Source organism: Gadus macrocephalus, chromosome 6 (assembly GCF_031168955.1).
Source record: "Gadus macrocephalus chromosome 6, ASM3116895v1".
NCBI classification, from domain to species: domain Eukaryota; kingdom Metazoa; phylum Chordata; class Actinopteri; order Gadiformes; family Gadidae; genus Gadus; species Gadus macrocephalus.
The window spans coordinates 10,152,041-10,167,482 of NC_082387.1; the positions used below are offsets into that span (position 1 = coordinate 10,152,041).

A 15,442-nucleotide genomic window follows, 5' to 3' on the forward strand; every position below is an offset into this window, starting at 1 on the left:
GAGTGTCAAGGACTTGCTCATTAATTTCGCAAATTAGCCTCTCTGGAGGGTTGACAGCCCTGCCTCGTCTGGTTCGAGCTACTGTGTCCTCAAAACCCAGAGGTTGAGTGCCTACTGTAAGTGCATCCGTGGTTACCTCTTCATGTGCAATGTCTACGGGATGGAGATCAGCACTGTGTTGGCCATTGATAATAGAGGGAACACCACTGTCCTCCATCCTCCGATCACTGCCGATGACACTAGCTGAGTCAAATGGCTCAGACACCCAATCAGACACATCATGGGCTTCAGAGAGGCCAGTCTGCCGATCCTCCAACTGAGAATCATCAGGGCTGGACAGCACCCAGTGTACATTCCGGTCAACGCTGCCATCAATCTCACCTGGGAGGTTGACTTTGGGAACCATCTCCTCACTGACATCCAAGCCAACTGCAGGGTTGACTTCAAGCGCCACCTCGCCACTGTGATCTACTTCCCTGAAGGGCTGACTTCAGGAACCACCTCACCACTAACACTGGTGTGGGTTTCTACTCCATCGCAAATCGGTAAGAAGTTCACAGGAAGCAGTAGATTTCGGTGGACTACCTTCATTTTGTCAGAGTTGACGTCTTTGATCTTGTAGACAATGAAGTCAGGATTCGCAGCCACAATATCGTACATTGTCGACTCCCATTTGTCAGCTACCTTCCTTCTTCCTCTTTCACCTCTGTTCGCAACGAGCACTCTGTCACCAATAGTTAGAGGTGACCCCTTGAGCAGCTCTTTCTTCAGGCGTGACACAAACTCATTGTGGTCCACCACAACATCGTCAGAAACCACAGTTTGAAACAGGACGTCAACTGAGAGACGAGGGACCCTACCGAACATCAGGTTGAAAGGTGCAAAACCTGTCGTCTCGTGCTCTGTGCAATTGTAACAGAAGGTGAGTAGCTGTAACATCTGGGGCCACTTGGCTTTGGACTTAGTAGGCAATGTTCTGAACATGGATCCAAGGGTCCTGTTGAACCTTTCAACCATGCCATTTCCCATGGGGTTACATGGTGTTATGTGCGACCCCTCGACACCTGAAAGGATGAACAGCTCCTGAATCAACTTACTTGCAAAATTCGCTCCCTGAACAGAATGAATCCTCTTGGGGAAGCCGTATATGAGAAAGAAATCATCCCAGAGCTTCCGAGCCACTTGCTTGGCAGACAAATTTTTGCATGGGAATGCATGAGCAATTATGGAAAAATGGTCAGTCACAACCAGCACGTCCATGGACTTCCCTTCACTGACCTCTGCAGACCAAAAGTCAATGCAGACCAGTTCCATCGGCTGTGATGTGCGGATGCTCTCAAGTGGAGCGTAAGCACTGGGCTCTGGTGTCTTTCCAACAACACAGTGGTGACAGTGTTTCCCATTATCATCAATGTCTCTTTTCATGCAGACCCAGAAGAATCTCTGCCTAGCCAGAGACACTATTCCGCTCTTTCCTTGGTGACCAGCGGAATCATGAATTCCATTCAGTACTTGCGCTTGAACAGACGACATAAAGTCGTCTGTTCATGCCTTGATATTTCTCACTTTGCACAGTAAGCCATCATGGATATCCAGCCTGTCCCAATAATTCAGGAGCTGACGCCCACTGGAGGGCTCATCAGTTCTCTCATTCTTCGATGGCTTCCGCCGCCTCTCGATATAGTATAGAGGACTCGGCTCACAGCACTATGCTGTTCGTTCATGAAAGTGCTGTGAGAGATATAAAAGTCTTGACCCAATGATACAGGATTACATTATTTACATTATTTACATACTCACTGATACTGTGTCCATCTCAATCTTCCCACCTGTAGCTCATTCCCCTATCAGTCTCTCCCCATACATACATCATCGCTTCCTCTTTTGTTCTTCAATCTCAGTGTGTATTGACTATTTCTGCTGGCCATTTTCCTTTCCCCATTTTTGTTCCCAAAGCACAGTCAGTGTGTGTGTGTGTGTGTGTGTGTGTGTGTGTGTGTGTGTGTGTGTGTGTGTGTGTGTGTGTGTGTGTGTGTGTGTGTGTGTGCGTGCGTTATAAGCGCTTTGGTTCTGTTTCTGGTCCAGATGGATGAGTCAGGATGTCGACTGGTGTTGATTTGATTAGAGACCACTAATCACTGTTCTATGTACAGTCTCAAACACACACACACACACACACACACACACGCACACACACACACACACACACACACACACACACACACACACACACACACACACACACACACACACACACCACAGACACACACACACACACACACACAGGTCCAGATTCGACACAGACTGCGAGGCGGGGGGGGGGGGGGGGGGGGGGGTTATTGCAAGATATAGTAAAGGATAGCATGAGATTTTAAATAAACCTTTACTGAAGCATTGAGAATCAAGCTGGCACAACACATCACCCCAATGTCACCATATATAACAATACATCACAGTGTTTTAATTACAAAGATTGACAGAAGTTACCGTGTGTTACAAAGCCATGTTTTATGCGCCCAATATGATTTACACGTTTATAAATCACATTTTAATAAAGCCACCAGAGCTCCTGCTGTCCCCATGTGTCCCACCAGAGGTCGCGCTGGTTGCACGCACCACTGTATCGTGGATTGCTTTCATTCTGCGTTATTGAGGAGTCTTCTTCCCTTGTTATTTAAATTCCACGTTTTGATGCGTTCTGTATTTTTATTAATTTATTAATTAACATAATAAAATTATCTCGAGAATACAAGGTGAAAAAAATTATGATAGGACCATGGCCGCTCTCGGCCATGGTCCGAGGGCGGCCGAGAGCGTTCCCCTTTGTGAAAAGCCCTGTTTGCTTTGATTGGTCAGCTGGCCCACTCTGTTTCTGCAATCTCCCCCAAAGCAGATGTCAACATTTGTTTATATTTCCTTATTACTTATAAGCTGTGTGAGAAATTGAGAAGCTTGTCTGACAAAGATGTCAAGGCCAATCCTCATGTTAAGGTATTTTATATAAGATTTTAAATATATATGTTGTGTGTGTGTATATGTATGTGTATGTATATATATATATATATATATATATATATATATTCATGTAAATCTTTTGTATATTAACACATAGAGAATAAAAATAGAAACTACAATTATTTATGCAGTATTCTTTATTGCATGTAAACTGTTTCATTTTTAATTGTCAGGGCCCACAGCATGATCTCAATTCCGGTCTTTAATGTCTGGGTTCTACAAAATGATCCCAATACAGGTCTTTAATGTCAGGGTTCTACAGCATAATCCCAATACAGGTCTTTAATGTCTGGGTTCTACAGCATGGTTCTAATACAGGCCTTTTTCTCCTTGCGGGGGTTTACAGCAGTGTGCAGTCTTTTTTTCCTCCATTGCTGTCTGTTCCGCTGGAGCCTCCCCCACCAGCTGCAAATTGCACATCCTTTACACTGGAAAGTAACAGTTAAAACAACGGTGAGCCTTGTTTGCAGACCCAACAATACAAAGAGAACTGAAACTATGCAAGAGGATGCAAATAGCACACAGATCGTTGTCAATATATTTAAAGCTGTTCAGTTAGCAGTGCTCGTCTGTAGAGTTAGCAGGTAGGAATAGAGAAGTGTGGGTGTGTTTGTGTGTTACCTTGTGGAAGTACGTTTCTTTGAAAGTTTTCAGTGCCCTTCATGTTACCAACAGGTCTGTATTGAGCCACCACAAACACCCTCTTGCCGTCTGTAGCCAGACCCACGCCCACCTCCGTAGTCTCCTTCCACACCACCTGGGTGAAGTGGCCTGGGAGGGGGAACCAACAGGTTAGGGGGGAACATGGGTCACCTTGACGTGAGCCAGGGGTTTGATCCCTGCCACGATTTCTGCAACACCATGCTACCCTGATACCACAGATAATTGACCATGTGGTGCTGGTGTTTTTGTTGTCTTTTGTAACGTGCGATGGTGTAGGTCAGGGTTAGCATTCTCCTCACGGTACTTTTATTATGCTATAAGCTTTTGACCATACCACGCCGGGTCTCCACGGAACTATATATATTTACCATACGTTTGGAAAGTCCGGGATTCCTGCCTACAACAAATCAGTTACTAAATAACATATAATAAAAAGGGAGACTTCTTTCGTATACTGCTGTTTATTCTAGCCGAGCGGAAGAAGCCCCACTTCTTCACTCACCGTTCTCATATAACCTAACAAAAGAGGGAGTCACCACCTAGTGGCGCTACATATTATAAACCTGACTGTTACACTTTACAGTGAAGCATCAGGAAATTACCTGTGGTGTCTTTGTACCCTGGGCTGTTGTATTCATAATCCTTCACCTCGCCGTACCAGCTTTCAACAGCCTCCTTCCCTGAAGCAGAGAAACAACTCAATGTGGACCCCAGTGTCTGAAGAGAATTCAGTCTTTTAGAACAACCCAGAGTGGATACGCTAACCCTAACCCTACCTGTCAGGTTGATCGGTGCGGAGCTGGACATGCAGTATATGTTCTCTCCGTTGCCTCTATGTTTCAAACTCCCAATGTCCAGCAGGTGATTGGCCCAACTCTGGGCTGACTCGTTGAGGTCTTTGCTCAGGGTCAGCGGGGGGCTCTGGTGCATCTGCCGGTAGGTGTTGTGCGTGGTGAGGAACTCCTTTTGGAAGCTTCCATCTACCAAGAAAAATGAACATCTCTATTTGTGTTGCTGTGTGGCAGGTTCCATTCTAATCAGGTTCAAAGGCAGGTCACCCATGGTCAATCCCCCTGCCCCAACACAACTTCGAAAGGGCAAGGAAATGCTTTCATAACACAAACATTTCCTATGTGTCTACTCACCTGCCATTGTATCAGCTAAACTGGTCTGGCCAAGCAGCTGGAGGAAAAGAGTCTGCACAGAACACAAACACACAAAACCCTTTAACTATACTTCCAAATACGGAGGACAATATAACACAGGTATCTGACATATACCTGTGTTTAAGAGATTACATGCATATAAACCAGAGAGATAGTCACTCACCTGTGTGGTAGTGGTGGACTGCAGGTGTGTTTGGGAGGTTTGGATTTCTGCTCTCTGCCTCTCACAGCCCTTATACAGTCCAGTCTGGCCTCGCCCCCTACATCCTCTGTGTAGGAGGGGTAGTGTACGTGCACACACGCACGCACACACACACACACACACACACACACACACACACACACACACACACACACACACACACACACACACACACACACACACACACACACACACACACACACACACACACACACACACACACACAGTCACACACACAACCTTGCCTTGTAATTTTCTCAGGAGGCCTCTCCTTGTGTGGTTGGATGTTACAAGACGTTTATCAAAGGTCCCTTGCCTCTCCTCTTGCTGCCTCCTTTCCTCTCCCTCTTCCCCTCTCCTGTTCTATCTTCTTTTCCTCTCCTCTCCCCTCTTTCTTTCCCCACCCTCTCCTCAGGAGTTGGGGGGGGGGGGGGATTGACTTTGACAATTCATTTATGTGTCATGTTTAATCGAAAGATGTTATTTTGCAGATGGTTAAAAATGACCTGTTGTATCAAATCACTACGTTTACACTGTTTGCAAACTGTTTGTAAAGATTTGGCTTGGGTTTTGGAGCTATGTGAGCTGCTCGGGTTTTAAAGCGATTGTATTGGCTGGGGTTTTTGATTCATACGATTTATTTATTACTTGCAAGAATTGCCAGAAACTGAGAAGCTTGTCTGACGAAGATGTCTCGGCCAATCCCAATGTTAACATGTTTTTTTAACAGTATGGCAAAGAGAAGAGTGTGTCTTTGTGTGTTACCTTCTGGAAGGACGTTTCATTCAAAGGATGCCTCGATGTTACCAGCAGGTCTCTACTGAGCCACCACAAACACCCTCTTGCCGTCTGTAGCCAGACCCACGCCCACCTCCGTAGTCTCCTTCCACACCACCTGGGTGAAGTGGCCTGGGAGGGGGAACAAACAGGTTAGGGGGGAACATGGGTCACCTTGTTGTGAGGCAAGGGTTTCTGTTTTGTCACGTGTAACTGACCCACTATTACAGATAGTTTCCTTCTACGATGTAAAACTTAAATACATCTAGAGGAAAACATGCACTTGTGTTATTCATGCACTTGTGTTATTCCTTCATTTTTGATCAACACAAATAACTGACCCTAAACCTATATGCAGAAAGAAATATCTATTTGAGTAGATACTAATAATGTTTGAAAAAAGGTACCACGTAGTCAATCGTCACTGTTTGAAAGCAACATCCATAAGCTCTGTAATTTATGCCTATGTAAGGCAGTTGTTCATTTGAATGAACATCTGATAGAGCATAATAAATAACCCATTGCTTGCCTCAATTATGTCTACCTGCCTTGGAATTTACATTAAACTTCTGCAACCACTAATACAGATAGTTTCCTTCTACAATGTAAAACTTACACACATCTAGAGGAAAACATGCACTTTGTGTTATTCCTTCATTTTTGATCTACACAAATAGCTGACCCTAAACACTATGTAGAAAAAAATATGTATTTGAGTAGATACTAATAATGTTTGAAAAAAGGTACCACGTAGTCAATTGTCACAGTGTGAAAGCAACATCCATAAGCTCTGTAATTTATGCCTATGTACAGCAGTTGTTCATTTGAATGAACATCTGATAAAGCATAATAATTAACCCATTGCTTGCCTCAATTATGTCTACCTGCCTTGGAATTTACATTAAACTTCTGCAACCACTAATACAGATAGTTTCCTTCTACAATGTAAAACTTAAACACATCTAGAGGAAAACATGCACTTTGTGTTATTCCTTCATTTTTGATCTACACAAATAGCTGACCCTAAACACTATGTAGAAAAAATATGTATTTGAGTAGATACTAATAATGTTTGAAAAAAGGTACCATGTAGTCAATTGTCACAGTGTGAAAGCAACATCCATAAGCTCTGTAATTTATGCCTATGTACGGCAGTTGTTCATTTGAATGAACATCTGATAAAGCATAATAATTAACCCATTGCTTGCCTCAATTATGTCTACCTGCCTTGGAATTTACATTAAACTTCTGCAACCACTAATACAGATAGTTTCCTTCTACAATGTAAAACTTAAACACATCTAGAGGAAAACATGCACTTTGTGTTATTCCTTCATTTTTGATCTACACAAATAGCTGACCCTAAACACTATGTAGAAAAAATATGTATTTGAGTAGATACTAATAATGTTTGAAAAAAGGTACCACGTAGTCAATTGTCACAGTGTGAAAGCAACATCCATAAGCTCTGTAATTTATGCCAATGTACGGCAGTTGTTCATTTGAATGAACATCTGATAAAGCATAATAATTAACCCATTGCTTGCCTCAATTATGTCTACCTGCCTTGGAATTTACATTAAACTTCTGCAACCACTAAAGATAGTTTCCTTCTACGATGTAAAACTTCCAACACATCAGCAGTTAATCACATATCCCTATTTGGATGTTTTGAGAGCGTGCTCACATCCGGTTTGCGGAGGGTGGGGGAAGTAGTATTATTGCCCACTGTTTCAGAGGAGTGTTCTGGTGTTTGGTGTTACTATCGGGTCGTATGCCTGTTTGTGTGTTTGTGTGTGGGAGCCAGGATGAGAGCTAGGAATAGAGAGCAATAAAAAGTATCTGGCTTTTGTGTTCGGTTTGCTGACGGGGGTAGTGGGCAGGCCTAGATGAGGTGTTAATGGTTAGATGCTGTGAAAGTTGAACGTCTTGTAAGGGACGTTTCATTAATATATTATTCTATGAATCCTCAGCTATTTCATAACGATAGCATTATTTTAAAATGAAAAACGTATAGTGACACATATACGGGTTATATCCTTATGTGGTAAATGTGGTTTCACCAATGGGCCAGAGGGAAACGTGTTTATAAAAAGCCACACATTTTAAAAAGACAGATCTCACAGATGACTAACTATTATGAAACTATGTTACTATTCTGTTAATGAAGACAGCTTTTATCAGTCGCTACTATTTTTAGTGGTATTAACTTGCTCATTTACAAAAGTAAATGTAAATGACACCTTGGAGGAGGGGGGTGTGTGAACACCCACCCCTGACGGAAGTAAGGGAATTGTCTATTGGCTAGGACCCGATGACTCTGGGGGGTGGGGGGTGGGGGTAATGATTAGCATACCGTCTTTTGTGGAAGCAGTGACCCATCCGACGACAACATGCTGACTTGCTGTAAGTATTCCTTAGACCGTTGCTATATTTCAGATATATCATGACTATAACAATGTATGACTGTTTTTATGTCTGATTGATGAATAGGATGTTATTAGTGAATCCAAGACATGCTGAGGGGAGTGTGAACCACCAACCGGACCCACGACCATGTATGTTATTATTCTATAGTGTTTACTCTATCACTCTATTATTATCATGTTTAACATTGCTATCCCACTATTATCATTAGTAGTAGTTTATGTGTGTAGAAAAAACGGTTAAAACAAATGTCTGTTATGTGGTAGGTCTGACTGATACGGGGTCTCCAAGGAATAAGCAATAAACAGCTGTTGGTGATCTGAACAACGAGGTGCCGGGACCAGCAGTTGTATGCTATTAAAACATGTGTAAAGAATATATGTATATCTATTCTTTGTGTCTCATCACTATCACTACATAGAAAACCGGATGGGTTTCTTTGGCAACAACTATGGCTGTGAATATTGCTACAAGAGCAATGCGCCCACCACTGTACCATACATTTCCATTCTTCTGTAATGTATTTCTACAGTTTATGTTGTTAGGTGCAATGATCATGACAAGTGCATATTTAAGGGGGTAAGGAATGGAGTACACGATTAATAATCCTTGAATATTTCAAAGATGCGATATGGGATCTATTGTATGTGTGTGTGTGTGTGTGTGTGTGTGTGTGTGTGTGTGTGTGTGTGTGTGTGTGTGTGTGTGTGACATTTAATTACATGTACTTAAATAAGAATAACACAATCACAAAATAATATGTTGACAGTATATAGTGTAAGTTTGCAGTTTGTATATTTATTATGGAATCAACTACAACTACGTTCTGCGGCTAAATCTGTCTGTCACTCATCCCAGAGGGCCACAGCCTCCTGGGATAATGGATGTGAAAAAGGAAATGTATGAAGACTGTGTTGGCCATTGATTATAGGGGGAACACCACTGTCCTCCATCCTCCGATCACTGCTGATGACACTAGCTGAGTCAAATGGCTCAGACACCCAATCAGACACATGATGGGCTTCAGAGAGGCCAGTCTGCCGATCCTCCAACTGAGAATCATCAGGGCTGGACAGCACCCAGTGTACATTCCGGTCAACGCTGCCATCAATCTCATCTGAGAGGTTGACTTTGGGAACCATCTCCTCACTGACATCCAGCCCAACTGCAGGGTTGACTTCAAGCACCACCTCGCCACTGTGATCCACTTCTTCTGAAGGGCTGACTTCAGGAACCACCTCACCACTACCACTGGTGTGGGTTTCTACTCCATCGCAAATCGGTAAGAAGTTCAAAGGAAGCAGTGGATTTCGGTGGACTACCTTCAGTTTGTCAGAGTTGACATCTTTGATCTTGTAGACATTGATGTCAGGATTCGCAGCCACAATATCGTACATTGTCGACTCCCATTTGTCAGGTACCTTCCTTCTTCCTCTTCCACCTCTGTTCGCAACGAGCACTCTTTCACCAATAGTTAGAGGTGACCCCTTGACCTTCCTGTTATAGAGCCTTGCGTGTCGAGTCTGCTCTTTCTGATTGTGTATTTATGCAATCTGCACCGCTTTGTGCAGCTCTTTCTTCAGGCGTGACACAAACTCGTCAGAAACCACAGTTTGAAACACGACGTCAACTGGGAGACGAGGGACCCTACCGAATATCAGGTAGAAAGGTGCAAAACCTGCCGTCTCGTGCTCTGTGCAATTGTAACAGAAGGTGAGTTGCTGTAACATCTGGGGCCACTTGGCTTTGGACTTAGTAGGCAATGTTCTGATCATGGATCCAAGGGTCCTGTTAAACCTTTCAACCATGCCATTTCCCATGGGGTTATATGGTGCTGTGTGTGACTTCTCGACACCTGCAAGAATGAACAGCTCCCGAATCAACTTGCTTTCAAAATTTGCTCCCTGAACAGAATGAATCCTCTTGGGGAAAGAAATCATCCCAGAGCTTCCGTGCCACTTGCTTGGCAGACTAATTTTTGCATGGGAATGCATGAGCAATTATGGAAAAATGGTCAGTCACAACAAGCACATCCATGGACTTCCCTTCACTGACCTCTGCAGACCAAAAGTCAATTCAATCTTCCCACCTGTAGCTCATTCCCCTATCAGTCTCTCCCCATACATACATCATCGCTTCCTCTTTTGTTCTTCAATCTCAGTGTGTATTGACTATTTCTGTTCCCCATTTTCCTTTCCCCATTTTTGCTCCCAAAGCACAGTCAGTGTGTGTGTGTGTGTGTGTGTGTGTGTGTGTGTGGGTGTGTGTGTGTGTGTGTGTGTGTGTGTGTGTGTGTGTGTGTGTGTGTGTGTGTGTGTGTGTGTGTGTGTGTGTGTGTGTGTGTGTGTGTGTGTGTGTGTTATAAGCGCTTTGGTTCTGTTTCTGGTCCAGATGGATGAGTCAGGATGTCAACTGGTCTTGATTTGATTAGAGACCACTAATCACTGTTCTATGTACAGTCTCAAACACACACACACACACAAACACACACACACACACACACACACACACACACACACACACACACACACACACACACACACACACACACACACACACACACACACACACACACACACACACACACACACACACAGGTCCAGATTCGACACAGACTGCGAGGCGCGGGGGGGGGGGGGGGGTTGTTGCAAGATATTGTAAAGGATAGCATGAGATTTTAAATAAACCTTTACTGAAGCATTGAGAATCAAGCTGGCACACCACATCACCCCAATGTCACCATATATAACAATACAGGTGTTTTGCTTACAAAGATGGACAGACGTTACCGTGTGTAACAAAGCCATGTTTTAAGCGCCCAATGTGATTTACACGTTTATAAATAACATTTTAATAAAGCCACCAGAGCTCCTGCTGTCCCCATGTGTCCCACCAGAGGCCGCGCTGGTTGCACGCACCACTGTATCGTGGATTGCTGTCATTCTGCTTTATTGAGGAGTCGTCTTTCCTTGTTATTTAAATTCCGCCTTTTGATGCGTTCTGTATTTTTTAGGTGTGTTCTCCCATATCCCTAGGTGTTCAATGGGCTACAGATTATACTCGCGTTGTAGTTTTGATCTGCCTCGTGTTGTGTGTTGAATATTCTTGGGGGCGCTGAACTGCGTCCCGAACGAGCATATTTGCTGACAACTTTCTCTCCTCATGTTTGCATGGAATGATGTACAAATACGTACGCGCTATTGCCAGGACGACCATGGAGGATATGAAGGTCAAGTTGTGGTGAGTGCAAATGCGCAAAGATTCACCCAGGTTGCCCGACTCAAGTGTTTGCTTCAGATATCCTTGGCTATTAGGTTGCCAATGAGAATTCCGTTATCTAATACCGTATTTTAAACCAATTCATTCGTGTGTAATGTGAAATCTAAAGATGTTCCTTTGCATTTCATGTTTCATGTATCAAATCACTACGTTTGTATTTGTGTGATGTGACAGTATATATGGAGTTGTGTAGCCTACTTGTTTCTTGTAGGCTACTTTTCATTATAAAGACCTTTTCATTTCACCACTATAATGTCATCAACTTGACTTTATATTCTAAATATTCATAGTCATGTGCTGTTTTATGAACCAATAAACAATTCTCAAACTTCAACAGTTCAGTCGTCTGGATTACTTTAAAATACAATCTGGGAGTTCCTCTTGGTGATCGCTAGCTGACTTGTTAAACCACATTCTTTGCAATGTTGTTTCTCTTAATGGTCACGCTCCAGCAGTTGTGGAAACAGGTTTTCTTCACTGGTGTCTTGAATAAAGGGGGTCATAAAAGGTTTTTTTGGTTGTTGTGATCTCGAGAAAACAACACAATTATTTTGTGATCTCGAGAAAACAACACAATTATTTTGTGATCTCGAGAAAACAATACAATTAATTCGTGATCACGGAAAACGAGTGAGAAACGTCTACCGCAACGCACCCTCAGTGCCCGTCTGCTTGACTTCATTCAGGCAATTTCTTTTGAACAGACGCATTTTTTGGTCATGAATAATGATGTCATGAATAATCAATCAGCTGATAAGGAAATTTGATCAGGGATTGACGCAGGGGGGGATTGCACAGTGTCTCCTAATTCGGGATAATTTCAAGATTAGTCCGCAGAAAGAATTTGTCTTTATCGACTAGACGGAGATACAATGATCTGTCAAGCAAAAGGGGGCGTAGACGTTTCTCTTTTTTTTTTTTCTGGGATTTTCTGTCCAGACCAGCCCACTACATTATCAGCACAAAGGGTGGGACGAGATGAACGGGAAGAACCCTGTGTGTAGGCTACTTGATTAAAACAATTTAATCAAGTACATACATTCGAATAATAGTACAGCACTGCAAATAGCAGTTGTTGCTTTTTTTGTTTTTGTTTTTCAAGTTTGTGTCTCTTGTGCTGCTGACAAGAAAGGTGTGAAAGCCGAACAGGAAGTTACCAGACCTCCTGTGGTCGCTGCATCTCCAACCCCTCTACATATCTACAAAACCTTTGTTAAATATCACATTTGATCCAATGCTAAATTCTCTCTTGCAGTTTTTAGTCTGTGACTTTGAAAATCATTTGGTGTAAGCCCAGCATTAGTTAAAACCAGACTCGGACAATAATAACAAAATATCCTGCAAATGATCTAAGTAGAAACATGTTCCAGACAGTAGCAGCATTAGATCTGATGCTCATTTGTTTTAACAGTGAATCAGTCATTATGAAACCATAAATAGAGAATTTAATTGTTTTTATCTGTAGCTGCGGGAAAAAGTCTAAGACATGAATTACAGGTCTGAACAGATATGCATTCTCATATTGGACATTATACTTTTTCACACAGCTATGGATAAAAAAAACAAAAACACAATTATCTATTTATGGTTATATTTAGGGCAATATATATATTGCCCTAAATATAACTATAAATATAATATATATATTATAATATAAATATAAATATAATATATATATTGCCCTACTTCCTCGTCCGCAGCCAGCCAGCTACACTCCTCACCAAATTCATGACCTACAAGAAACTGCAAACAGAACTTGTACTCAGTATCTGTGTACTGAGTGACAAGTATATGTAGCCATGTAGCCTTTTTGTGATGTAGTGACACTTAGTGAACAAATCTATCTGTCATGAAGGATGACTTAAGTCTCAAAAGAGCCCTAAGGTCTACCTGCATAACTGTTAATTGAACTTAAAAGATATGCAGATGTTTGAAATTAAAATCCTCAATATGTAAATCTTCAACCAGGAAATAATCATAATCAAACCTTTGTTTCAATCTGAGACAAAACAAGTTGCGCGTGTTTCTGCAATCTCCCCCAAAGCAGATGTAAACATTTCTTTATATTTCCTTATTTCTTACAAGATTTGATTTGATGTGTGAAACTTCTGTATATTAACGCATAGAGAATAAAAGTGCAAACTACAATTATTTATGTAGCATTCTTTATTGCACGGAAAGGGTTTCATTTTTAATTATCAGGGTTCTACAGCCTGGTCCCAACACAGGTCTTTAATGTCTGGGTTCTACAGCATAATCCCAATACAGGTCTTGAATGTCTGGGTTCTACAGCATGGTTCTAATACAGGCGTTTTTCTCCTTGCGGGGGTTTACAGCAGTGTGCAGTCTTTTTTTCCTCCATTGCTGTCTGTTCCGCTGGAGCCTCCCCCACCAGCTGAAAATTGCACATCCTTTACACTGGAAAGTAACAGTTAAAACAACAGTGAGCCGTGTTTGTAGACCCACCAATGCAAAGAGAACTGAAACTATGCAGCATGCAAATAGCGCACAGATCGTCGTCAGTATATTTAAAGCTGTTCAGTTAGCAGTGCTTGTCTACAGAGTTAGCAGTTAGGAATAGAGAAGTGTGTGTGTGTTTGTGTGTTACCTTGTGGAAGTACGTTTCTTTCAAAGTATGCAGTGACGTTCATGTTACCAGCAGGTCTGTACTGAGCCACCACAAACACCCTCTTGCCATCTGTAGCCAGACCCACGCCCACCTCCGTAGTCTCCTTCCACACCACCTGGGTGAAGTGGCCTGGGAGGGGGAACCAACAGGTTAGGGGGAAACATGGGTCACTTTGACGTGAGCCAGGGGTTTGAATCCCTGCCACGATTTCTGCAATACCATGCTACCCTGATACCACAGATAATTGACCATGTGGTGTATTTGTTGTCTTTACAGTGAAGCATCAGGGATTACCTGTGTTGCCTTTGAACCCTGGGCTGTTGTATTCATAATCCTTCACCTCGCCGTACCAGCTTTCAACAGCCTCCTTCCCTGAAGCAGAGAAACAACTCAATGTGGACCCCATTGTCTGAAGAGAATTCAGTCTTTTAGAACAACCCAGAGTGGATACGCTAACCCTAACCCTACCTGTCAGGTTGATCGGTGCGGAGCTGGACATGCAATATATGTTCTCTCCATCGCTGGTACTGCTGTGTTCCATGTTCCCACTGTCCAGCAGGTGATCGGCCCAACTCTGGGCTGACTCGTTGAGGTCTTTGCTCAGGGTCAGCGGGGGGCTCTGGTGCATCTGCCGGTAGGTGTTGTGCGTGGTGAGGAACTCCTTTTGAAAGCTTCCATCTACCAAGAAAAATGAACATCTCTATTTGTGTTGCTGTGTGGCAGAGTCCATTCTAATCAGGTTCAAAGGCAGGTCACTCATGGTCAATCCCCCTGCCCCAACACAACTTCGAAAGGGCAAGGAAATGCTTTCGTAACACAAACATTTCCTATGTGTCTACCCACCTGCCATTGTATCAGCTAAACTGGTCTGGTCAAGCAGCTGGAGGAAAAGAGTCTGCACAGAACACAAACACACAAAACCCTTTAACTATACTTCCAAATACGGAGGACAATATAACACAGGTATCTGACATATACCTGTGTTTAAGAGATTACATGCATATAAACCAGAGAGATAGTCACTCACCTGTGTGGTAGTGGTGGACTGCAGGTGTGTTTGGGAGGTTTGGATATCTGCTCTCTGCCTCTCACAGCCCTTATACAGTCCAGCCTGGCCTCGCCCCCTACATCCTCTGTGTAGGAGGGGTAGTGTACGTGCACACACACGCACGCACACACACACACACACACACACACACACACACACACACACACACACACACACACACACACACACACACACACACACACACACACACACACACACACACACACACACACACA

General features: G+C 43.0%; 2 protein-coding genes across 8 annotated transcripts; both read right to left on the reverse strand.

The window, feature by feature from the left end:
* Positions 1-3,134: 3,134 nt before the first annotated feature.
* LOC132459443 (Golgi-associated plant pathogenesis-related protein 1-like) lies at positions 3,135-5,116 on the reverse strand. Of its 2 annotated transcripts, none has more exons than XM_060053986.1 (6): positions 5,008-5,116; positions 4,824-4,875; positions 4,455-4,658; positions 4,281-4,358; positions 3,637-3,786; positions 3,135-3,443 (listed from the first exon to the last, which is right to left on the reverse strand). In XM_060053986.1, the coding sequence occupies exons 2-6, from the start codon at positions 4,828-4,830 to the stop codon at positions 3,439-3,441; spliced, it is 444 nt and encodes a 147-aa protein (XP_059909969.1). In that variant the 5' UTR covers positions 4,831-4,875; positions 5,008-5,116; the 3' UTR covers positions 3,135-3,438. The 2 variants fall into 2 exon arrangements, with proteins under 2 accessions (XP_059909969.1, XP_059909970.1); XM_060053987.1 differs by having other exon boundaries at positions 4,824-4,902; positions 5,008-5,058.
* Positions 5,117-5,848: 732 nt separating this feature from the next.
* LOC132459441 (Golgi-associated plant pathogenesis-related protein 1-like) lies at positions 5,849-15,294 on the reverse strand. Of its 6 annotated transcripts, none has more exons than XR_009526240.1 (7): positions 15,186-15,294; positions 15,002-15,053; positions 14,627-14,836; positions 14,453-14,530; positions 14,138-14,287; positions 13,798-13,924; positions 13,678-13,757 (listed from the first exon to the last, which is right to left on the reverse strand). XR_009526240.1 is itself a non-coding variant. In XM_060053981.1 (6 exons), the coding sequence occupies exons 2-6, from the start codon at positions 15,006-15,008 to the stop codon at positions 13,860-13,862; spliced, it is 510 nt and encodes a 169-aa protein (XP_059909964.1). In that variant the 5' UTR covers positions 15,009-15,053; positions 15,186-15,294; the 3' UTR covers positions 13,678-13,859. The 6 variants fall into 6 exon arrangements, 3 of the variants coding, with proteins under 3 accessions (XP_059909966.1, XP_059909964.1, XP_059909965.1); XR_009526241.1 differs by having other exon boundaries at positions 15,002-15,080; positions 15,186-15,239; XR_009526242.1 differs by lacking the exon at positions 15,002-15,053 and having other exon boundaries at positions 15,186-15,273.
* Between the last annotated feature and the right edge of the window lie 148 nt (positions 15,295-15,442).